The sequence below is a fragment of the Cebus imitator genome, unplaced genomic scaffold (assembly GCF_001604975.1).
Source record: "Cebus imitator isolate Cc_AM_T3 unplaced genomic scaffold, Cebus_imitator-1.0 Scaffold13, whole genome shotgun sequence".
Taxonomy (NCBI): domain Eukaryota; kingdom Metazoa; phylum Chordata; class Mammalia; order Primates; family Cebidae; genus Cebus; species Cebus imitator.
Window position 1 is genome coordinate 1,911,660 of NW_016107328.1, and position 10,743 is coordinate 1,922,402.

A 10,743-nucleotide genomic window follows, 5' to 3' on the forward strand; every position below is an offset into this window, starting at 1 on the left:
CTTCTGTGGGCAGTGCACCCATCTTTCCCCTTCTGTGGACAGTGCACCCATCTTTCCCCTTCTATGGGCAGTGCACCCATCTTTCTTCTGTCTTCCTTTGCTTGCTTCCCTCTTTCTCTTTCTTGAGGCCTTAGCCTAGACAGACATCTCTTCCTCAGATTTTCTCAGCTACACTAATCCAGGTTAGAAGTCTCTTTCCTTTGTTGCCCTGTGCATATTCCTGTCCGTACACACCACATTGTCACACAAACATTTGCCAGCCTGTCCTCCCTCCCCCAAGACTGTGAACTCCTAGAGGACCATCACCCGACACGAGCCCTCTGATTCTGTTTGCTGAGTGAATGAATGCACCCATCCAGTGTCTGTCCAGTTTTGTTCGCTTTTCAGCTTTTAGTGTTTGGTTCATAAAGAGGTCATAGCATTCTTGAGGAACATTCAAGATCTCCAAATGTAACCATGCTGTCATCTGTTTCTAGGCTAGGTCCCACTCAGCTCAAAATCTTCACTTGTGAGTACTGCAACAAAGTCTTCAAGTTCAAGCACTCGCTGCAGGCCCACCTGAGGATCCACACCAATGAAAAGCCATACAAGTGCACCCAGTGCAGCTACGCCAGTGCCATCAAGGCCAACCTCAACGTGCACCTGCGGAAGCACACTGGCGAGAAGTTCGCCTGTGACTACTGCTCATTCACCTGCCTGAGCAAGGGCCACCTCAAGGTGCACATCGAGCGGGTGCACAAGAAGATCAAGCAGCACTGCCGCTTCTGCAAGAAGAAGTACTCCGACGTCAAGAACCTCATCAAGCACATCCGAGACGTGCATGACCCTCAGGACAAGAAAGTCAAGGAGGCCTTGGACGAGCTCTGCCTGATGACGAGGGAGGGCAAGCGGCAGCTGCTCTATGACTGCCACATCTGCGAGCGCAAATTCAAGAACGAGCTGGACCGTGACCGCCACATGCTGGTCCATGGAGACAAGTGGCCTTTTGCCTGTGAGCTCTGTGGCCATGGGGCCACCAAGTACCAGGCGCTGGAGCTGCATGTCAGGAAGCACCCCTTCGTGTATGTCTGTGCCGTCTGCCGCAAGAAGTTTGTCAGCTCCATCAGGCTGCGCTCCCACATCAAAGAGGTGCATGAGGCATCCCAGGAGGCCTTGGTCTTCACCAGTTCCATCAACCAGAGCTTCTGCCTTCTGGAGCCTGGCGGGGACATCCAGCAAGAAGCCCTGGGGGACCAGCTGCAGCTGGCGGAAGAGGAGTTTGCCCTCCAGGGCATGAATGTACTCAAGGAAGAGGCCTGTCCTGGGGACACTCAGCTGGAGGAGGGCCAGAAGGAGCCGGAGGTGCCTGGGGAAGTACCTGCCCCAGCTGTGCACCTGGCCTCCCCGCAGGCCGAAAGTGCAGCCCCGTCACCCTGCCAGCTGGGAACCACTGTGATCTCCTCCTCAGACCTGCATTCTCAAGAGGTGGTTTCAGATAACTTTTTGTTGAAAAATGATAGCTCTTCTGTGGAGGCTCATGCTGCTCCTGAGAAGTCCCCGGACACACAACATGCAGACTTAGTCGAGACGCAAGGCGAAGTGATCACGCTACTGCTGTCCAAGGCCCAGAACCCTGGGTCAGACCAGGAGAGCCAGGGCGCCCAGAGCCCCCCAGGGGAAGGGCAGAACCTGGCTGCACTTTCAGCTGGTGACCCAGATCCCAGCAGGTGTCTCAGGTCAAACCCAGCTGAGGCCTCCGACCTCCTCCCTCCAGTAGCTGGTGGTGGGGACACTGTCATGCATCACCCCGACTCTTGCAAAGCTGCCCCTGAGCACCGATCTGGCGTCACTGCCTTCATGAAGATCCTGAACAGTTTACAGAAGAAGCAAATGAACACCAGCTTGTGCGAGCGGATCCGGAAGGTTTATGGAGACCTGGAGTGTGAATACTGTGGTAAGGAAAGGCAGTGCCGCTGCGTGGCCCTGTCCACTCCCATCACACTGTGGTCACCTCGCATTTGATTTGAGCTTGTGTCTGGAATGCCTCCTAAGTGAGCCCCCTTCCTCCATGGTAGATAGGAACGGTGACCCCTGTGTGGCAGTTAGCGCTTGGAGTCTTGTGGAGGCGGCTGGGATGGCCGCACAGTTGACCGTGTTGGCCTGGTCAGGTGTGTGTGCTGAGGGTTACCCATGACCTCTCCCAGAACTCTAACCAAGAAGAATCTTTCTTCTGGCACATGACAAGTTTAAAGTTGCGCTTTAGATTGTGGCCAACTATTAGATCAGCCAAGAGAGGTTACAAAAGTGGCCGCCGCTCTCTGTAAGGAGGTCCCAAATAGCACCCTGCAACTCACGATGAAAATATGGCTCCTGGACCTCGTGGGGAGCTGGCAGCACAGGATATAGAAAGTCCAGCTCCAGACCTGCTGTCCCAGGAGTGCCAGTAGGAGCTTAGAGACTCGTAGATTTATGCATGTGCATCATGGTGTTTGGCACTGTGACTGGTTCTCAGCAAACAATTGGCTTCCTCCTCTCCTAGCCTTGAAATCATTCAAAAAATGGTAACACCCTTAATATTTGCAACCTCTCACCTTTGAAAAGTAATTTCCAGACAGAAATGTGGTGAAAAGTAGGAAGGGTGACCCGGACAAGCCCAAGAGGGAGGTAACTGTAGATAAAATAATAATAATAATGAAAAAAATTCAAAAATCAGTCAAAAAGAAACTTCCTTGTTCTCATGTGAAAATATTTTTTTAGGCAAACTTTTTTGGTACCAAGTGCATTTTGATATGCATGTCCGCACCCACACCCGGGAACATCTGTATTATTGCTCCCAGTGTCATTATTCTTCCATCACCAAAAACTGCCTTAAACGCCATGTAATTCAGAAACACAGCAACATCTTGCTGAAGTGTCCCACTGACGGCTGTGACTACTCGACTCCAGATAAATATAAGCTACAGGCACATCTTAAAGTTCACACAGCACTGGTAAGTAGCAAGCCCAAGCGGCAGCCCCGTCTCCCCTGAGTACTCATTGCTTTCTTGAGTTTATGCATATATGTAGGTGCCTCTGCTGCAGGCCAGCCCTGAAAACACACAGAGGTCCTTCTCCTTACACAGTTGTGCACATAACGGAGGTGTCCCAGGTTCCTTTCACAGCAACAGTCTCTAATATGTTGAAAAAAGAGATTAGATGGAACAAATTGTTTTCTGTGCAAATTTTTTAGCATCAGATGAAGTCTACAGAAGAAATATCTATAGAGGAGAAGTGAATCCAGGATTTCTTAAATGGCATTTTAAAGAATAATTAATAGCAAAGATAACAGTAATAGCTACTACTGAATGTGGTTGAGAGGTTGAATTAGATAATGCTTGTACGGTGATGAGAACAGTATTTGCTTTAGAGTAAGAGGGTAGTAGGTGTTGATGACCACTATTGTCATAGTTTTGTGCGATTTATTTTCGTCTCTGGGAGAGAATGTCTTTGAAGCACTTTTCTTTTTAAACAGTGGTATGTTAATTCAAGATGCTGTTCATAGTCACGATGGTAAATTTGTTTAGCTCTTTGGTGGGGGATCTTGTAACACAATGAATGAGTGTTTATTTTTGCAAATTCTAATCTAACTCAGGAGGCTGGCATCTGAGAGTGATTTGAGGCTTCTTAAAGTTATAAAGGAAGCACATCTGGCCCCAGGTGTGGTTCTGTGTTAATTGCATGTCTTTTTATACTGCAGACAGCAAAAAATGAAGCTTCAGAAACTTGATGTGCTATCACAGTTTTCTGGCATAAAAATCATAGCAGCTTATCACGAAGGGTAACACCACAGCAGTTTGTCACTAAGGGTAAAGTCAGGATGTTTGGGTGTAGTGAGTAGTTTAGAGCATGGGCTTTGGAATTGGATATCTGGATTCAAACACTGTCTCCAGCACTGTCGCAGGCCTTTGGAGAACTCACTTGTCTTTCCTGAGACCAATATGAAATACCCTTCTGTATAAGGTATCTATTTTAAAAAACCTATTTTATATACATCCACACACATATGCATACACACACACAGATGTGTATATACGTGTGTTTATACAGATATGCATATACGTGTGTTTATACAGATATGCATACACACACACAGTTGTGTATATATGTGTGTTTATGCAAGTACACACCTACACATATGTGTACACGTACATACATATATTGTGTGTGTGCATATAATTATAGTTGTGAATGCATATAGATCGGTGGTTACTGGGAGCTTTAGTGCAGTGCTCTAAGGAACTTGGCACAGTGCTTGTCAGATAGTTGACTGGGTACTGGCTGCTGCATGTCATTTGGCACTTCTCAGTACACATTCTCTCTCCTTCCTTTTCTTTCTGTCTGTGTTTCTCTGGGTAGCATGTGAAAACATGTGGTTTGTAATTCTTCTCGGAGCTGCTGTTAGAATACTGCTTCCAGTACTCTATTACGGCAGGGAAAAGTGAGGTGGCAGAATTCACTAAAGTGATTCTGCTGGAAACTCATATGAAGTCAGGAGGGTGTGAAATCAGTAAGAGAACATGTTCTTGGGAGAAGCCTTGGACTATGGCAATTAAGACCAGGAAGTGGACTGCTGGGTTTTAACCCTGGCTCCCCCATTTGCCACGTGTTTAGCCTTGTGATAAGTCATGTGACCTATTTGCCTCAGTTTATCCATCCTCGGGTGAGGATGAAGTGAGAGAATAGATGTAAATGTCTCAGAACAGTGCCTGGCATGGAGCGAGCACTGTGTGCCATAGACTGTTTTCATTATTGATTCTACTTCTTCTTTTGATGCTTGCTGCTCTGGATTTAGAGAGTTTGAAACATAGGCTGGGAGAATGACAAGAAAAAGTAAGTTGTAGGTGAGCTTTACCACCTGGGACCGTATGTATGCTTCCACGCCCAAATCTTGCCTGCCTGTTGTGAGGGACCCATGGTCCAGCCCAGCGATTTCTTCCCGCAGTGCCGATGCTCGGCCTCCTGGCCACATCCCTGGGCCTCACAATCAGCGGAGGAATGTCAGGAATGTGCGCTGAGATCTTTGGCTTCAGTCTCATTTGCTTTCATTCTTAATAAAGCAGCATTTAAAGAGGTTTCTCTTTTCAACTTTCTGTTGTTATAAATCTTCCTTCTGAGAGGCTTATCTCTTCAGTGTGAATACTTAGGATGGCATTTCGGGAAATACATGCTGGGGGAAAGGGAAGGGAACAGCTACTGTCTTTATCCCGTGGGCCAGCCCCTTGTGCAGCCTTAATTCTCATATTACTTCTAGTAGTTGGAGTATTCCTCCACTGGGCAGATTAGGGGCCTGGCATTACAGAGCCATTTGGTAACTTGCTCATGGTCGTGCCATTGGTAAGGGACAGAGACAGAATTCAAGCCACACTCTGACCACTGCCTGGGCTCCCCACTTTGTTGTAGTTGGTCATTAACATCAACCGCTTGGTTCTTGGTAGGTCTCCTGTACATGTGTCCATCATCTGAAGGAATGTGGTCGAAGTGGATGTCGTGCCATGAGAGCAGGGACTGTGTTGATTCTTTCTGTGCTGTTAAGTGGCCATTGTGCTTTATGCTACAATAATAAAATTTCTATGCAACTAACTGCAAGAGAAGAGCAGTGTGCTGAATACGGGGGTGTGACTCAGTTGACCTTATAAAAAAGATGTGCAAGCCTGTTTCTCATTAGCGCTCACATTTTCTTTGAAGTTGTAAGCTTAATTTCAGTCTTTTCCCTTACTGATATTTGCAGTTCTTCCAACTGAGATGCCTTTAAAGGTGCATGTGATGCCGCTACTTCCAAAGCCAGCCAGCACTGACTGGAGGCTGCCTCCTCTGCGGGTCCGGCATTGGGATTTCCAGAAAGACCTGGTCCCTGCCTTCAGGGTGCTCTTGGTTTTGGGTCGGGGGGAGGTTAAACAATAAACAGTAATGGCAAAACGGCAACATGAGAGGGACAGTGACATCAACACAACAATGTACTTCCCCTAAAAAAATTTACCTGGAAAGGGCCTCAGAGGAAGGTTCTGAGGGCTACCTGGAAGAAGAGGTTCTAAGGTTATGAGTAGATTTCAGCCAGGAAAGAGAGTGAGGAGGAAATTCCCAGCAGAGTCAACAGCACAAACCAAGGGGAAGGTTTTTGTATGTACTCCTGGATATTGAATTACTAAATATTTTCCATGAAGCAGGTAGACCATGTTGCCAACATAGTAAGATAGCATGATTTATGATAACAGGTTCTAGGATTTTGAGTTTAGACAACATTTGTCTTTTGAGGCTGTAGATTATTTTTGTAATGAAGCCAAGGGTACCAAGAAAATGTTGACACAGTAAAAGAAGCCTGCTTTCCCTGAATGAAGACTCTTGATCTGATAATAAAGTTGCTATTGCAAAGTGTTTTAAATAGAATTCCATGTTTTCAAGGACAGTTAAGGTGGATTCTTTTTTTTTTTTTTGTAACAGCTTTATCGATATACAATTTTACATACCATACAATTTGCTCATTAAAGTGTGAAATCCAATGTGGTTTTTTATTATTTTTATTTTGTATATTCACAGAGTTGTGCAACTATCACTACAGCTAATTTTTTTTTTTTTGCTTGCTGCTGTTAATTTTTTTTTATTGCATTTTAGGTTTTGGGGTACACGTGAAGAACGTGCAAGATTGTTGCATAGGTACACACATGGCAGTGTGGTTTGCTGCCTTCCTCCCCATCACCTATATTGAACATTTCTCCCCATGCTATCTCTCCCCAACTCCCCACCCCACCTTGTTCCTCCCCTCTTTACCCCCGACAGACCCCAGTGTGTGATGCTCCCCTCCCTGTGTCCATGTGTTCTCATTGTTCAGCACCCACCTGTGAGTGAGAACATGTGGTGTTTGATTTTCTGTTCTTGTGTCAGTTTGCTGAGAATGATGGTTTCTAGTTTCATCCATGTCCCTACAAAGGACACGAACTCATCGTTTTTGATGGCTGCATAATATGTGCCGCATTTTCCCTGTCCAGCCTATCATTGATGGGCATTTGGGTTGGTTCCAGGTCTTTGCTATTGTGAACAGTGGTGCAGTGAACATTCGTGTGCATGTGTCCTTATAGTAGAACAATTTATAATCCTTTGGATATATACCCAGTAATGGGATTGCTGGGTCAAATGGAATTTCTATTTCTAGGTCCTTGAGGAAGCGCCCCACTGTCTTCCACAATGGTTGAACTAATTTAAATTCCCACCAACAGTGCAAAAGCGTTCCTATTTCTCCACATCCTCTCCAGCATCTGTTGTCTCTAGATTTTTTAATGATCGCCATTCTAACTGGCGTGAGATTGTATTTCAATGTGGTTTAGATTTGTGTTTCTCTAATGACAGTGATGATGAGCATTTTTTCATATGTTTGTTGGCCTCATGTGTGTCTTCTTTTGTAAAGTGTCTGTTCATATCCTGTGCCCACTTTTGAATAGGCTTGTTTGTTTTTTTTTTGTTGTAAATCTGTTTTAGTTCTTTGTAGATTCTGGGTATCAGCCCTTTGTCAGATGGGTAAACTGCAAAAATTTTTTACCATTTTGTTGGTTGCCAATTCACTCTAATGGCTGTTTCTTTTGCTATGCAGAAGCTGTGGAGTTTGATTAGGTCCCATTTGTCTATTTTGGCTTTTGTTGCCAATGCTTTTGGTGTTTTGGTCATGAAGTCCTTGCCTATTCCTATGTCCTGAATGGTTTTGCCTAGATTTTCTTCTAGAGCTTTTATGGTGTTAGGTCTTATGTTTAAATCTTTAATCCATCTGGAGTTAATTTTAGTGTAAGGTGTCAGGAAGGGGTCCAGTTTCTGCTTTCTGTACATGGCTAGCCAGTTTTCCTAACGCCATTTGTTAAACAGGGACTCCTTTCCCCATTGCTTGTTTTTGTCAGGTTTGTCAAAGATCGGGTGATTGTAGATGTGTGGTGTTGCCTCCGAGGCCTCTGTTCTGTTCCATTGGTCTATATCTCTGTTTTGGTACCATTACCATGCTGCTTTGATTACTGTAGCCTTGTAGTATAGTTTGAAGTCAGGCAGCATGATGCCTCCTGCTTTGTTCTTTTTGCTTAGAATTGCATTACAGGTAATTTTAGAGCTTTTTCATCATCCCATACAGGAACCTTGCACCCATCAGCTGCCTTATTGCTCTCCCTTAGCTCTAGGCAGCCACTAATCTCCTTTCTATATCTGTGGATTTGCCTGTCCTGGACATATCATCTGAAAGAAATCATAAAATATGTATATTTAATACAGTCTTTTGTGACTCATTGCTGTCACTTAATTCATCCATGGCTTCCTTTTTATAGCTGAATAATATTTCATTGCATGGATATACTGCATTTCATTAGTTGATATCATTTTTTAATGGTAATTTCACCAAGACAGTATCTCCCAACTACAGAGTGTTTTAAATTTACAGGATTCAGTCTAATTCTTGGCAAAATCACCTAAGTAAAGCATGGAGGTTAACTCTAGGAGGTTAAGTATTAACCTTTCCTTAAAGGGGTTTTCAATAATTATGAAGCATCTAAGAAAAATGATCCATGTTTTAGTTGCCACCCACCAGTATTTATCTGTGTCATCGTCACTGTTTTTGACACTTGTGCCATTATTGCTGCCATGGAATGGATAGAACTGGGAATCTGGAGTTACAGGACAGTGCTCTGGCTTTAGGTCTCTCGGCTGTGCAGACTGCATGGTCTCTATTTCCCTTTCCTGAAAGTGGACTGAAAAATACTTCCCTGCTTTCTCTGGATGGTGGCAATATAGTGAGACAGCATGACTGTGCTGTGTGATATAAAAGTACTTTGTGGATGTCCATGTGCTTCATCTTAGGACTGTGGTCATGGAGGGTCTAGCTGGGTTGGGAGAGCGGTGCTGCTCTGGTGAGGAAATGCACGGGACCTGGGCGAGGCCTTGTGCCAGCGTGGGGCTCGGTTTCCCGAGCCAGTGTTGTAATTCTGGCTGCCTGGCCTTCTGCATTTGTTTTAGCATTTACTGCTTTCAGTACAGAGTCCCATGAAGCTCAAAAATGAAGGCGATTTAAAGTAGCCATCTCCCCACCTGCCCCTCAGATGGGCCCATATCCAAGTCCTTTCCAGTTTCATTAGGACTGTAGGATAATCTGGCAAAGTGCCCATTTCTGTGACTCTTAAAACCATTTATTAGCCAAGGATACACCCAATGATTGGAAAGAATGTGTCCATTTAACCAACTTTCTTCCCACTGCCTCCTGCTTCCCGTTAGTAACTAGATGATGCCAACTTATAGTCAAAGGTGTCTTGGCATTAAGGAAATATGGGGATCTAGTCAAGAGAGTTAGTGACATTTCTGGAGCAAATCCACTTTTACAGCACTGTGCAACTTTATAAAGGGGGGACTTGAGCGAACATGATTTTATAGGATGAGAGGAGGTTTTCGGTTCTGGTATACCCGAGTTCAGATCTCGTATCTGTTTCTGTGATTTGGGGCAAATCCTTAGCCTCCCTGAGCCTCCGTTTTCTCATCTGTAAAAATGGAGATCAAAAGTACTTTTCTGTGCCTCTTTGGGTTGTGAGGACTGCATTAGAAAATACGTACAGTACAGAACACCCAGGTCAGCATCTTCTTTCTCTCGCAAAAAAAAAAAAAAAAAAAAAAAATCAGAGGGCTATGAAATCAGTTTAGTGACTCACAACTAGGATATCTTATAAATGAAGTAGAATAAAATAAAATAGAACTTGTCAGCATTATTCACCTCTACCAAGGGTAAGTGCTCTTTTCAGAGGCTTTGTTTCAGTGTTTACATGTTTATCTGTCAGTGTGTATGTGTGAATGTGCTGGGTGGTGCTGTCAGATGGGTGACCCCCTGTGAGTCTCCTTAAATACGTATTTAGTGGCCTAAATCACATCATTCATGATCTCCTCAGTTAGAGTCACATGGAGGTAATTGTGATGAATGAGATTCCTGGGCTCCTCCCTCCACTACAATTTACGGTATAATCTGAGAATCTGTTATTTAATAAAGTTCCTTCTGACACAAAAGTGTGAGGCAGCAGGAAGTGGAGCATCTGGTGGATGTTTATGATATGCCAGTGTATTCCTTTTGTTTCTGGCCTGTGTTGCTTCGCAGAAAACCTCAAAGATTTCTGATGCTAAGAGCTCGGGAGTTGGTGCACTTGATGTTGCGTTCTGACTCTGGGACTTAGAAATGGCGTGGCTCCATAACCTAATGAATCCTCTGGAAATGAAGGCAGTAGCACCCACCTCCATGGGAATTTAGTGAGATCACTAAATTTTGTAAGGACACAGCATAATCTCAGGTATATAGGCAGAGGCCTGTCTAGAGTAATTTGTCCTTCTAACTCTCCTTTTTAGTAGGAGGAGAAGAAGGAGGAGGAGAAAGAGGAATAGCAGTAGTGATTGGTGATGGTGTACTATTGAGTTTGATGGTCTCTCAACAAATGTTTAGAATAGTTAACTTTTGTCATTGAGAAGTGCATAGACTCTTTTTGGCTATAAAGGTCCATATATTAAAAAGAAATCTTACACGTACTTTCTGGAGATAAGCTAAAATATATTGCCAACAAAGCACCAAGGAAGAGGTAGAGGAAGAGGAAGAGGTAGAGGAAGAGGAAGAGGTAGAGGAAGAGGAAGAGGTAGAGGAAGAGGAAGAGGTAGAGGAAGCTACTTTCAATCTCTTTCTAGAAATGGGTACACTCAGTCAGTACGTGTACTTTTTTTTTTTTTTTTTTTTGA

The 10,743-nt window shown here is 44.4% G+C and overlaps 1 protein-coding gene across 1 annotated transcript in view; it reads left to right on the top strand.

The window, feature by feature from the left end:
- Positions 1-10,743, top strand: part of ZFAT (zinc finger and AT-hook domain containing) — a 224,205-nt gene that overhangs the window by 99,383 nt on the left and 114,079 nt on the right. The window contains exons 6-7 of the mRNA XM_017499885.2: positions 477-1,933; positions 2,737-2,969. Coding sequence (XP_017355374.1) covers positions 477-1,933; positions 2,737-2,969 — 1,690 coding nt within the window. The remainder of the gene's footprint in view (positions 1-476; positions 1,934-2,736; positions 2,970-10,743) is intronic.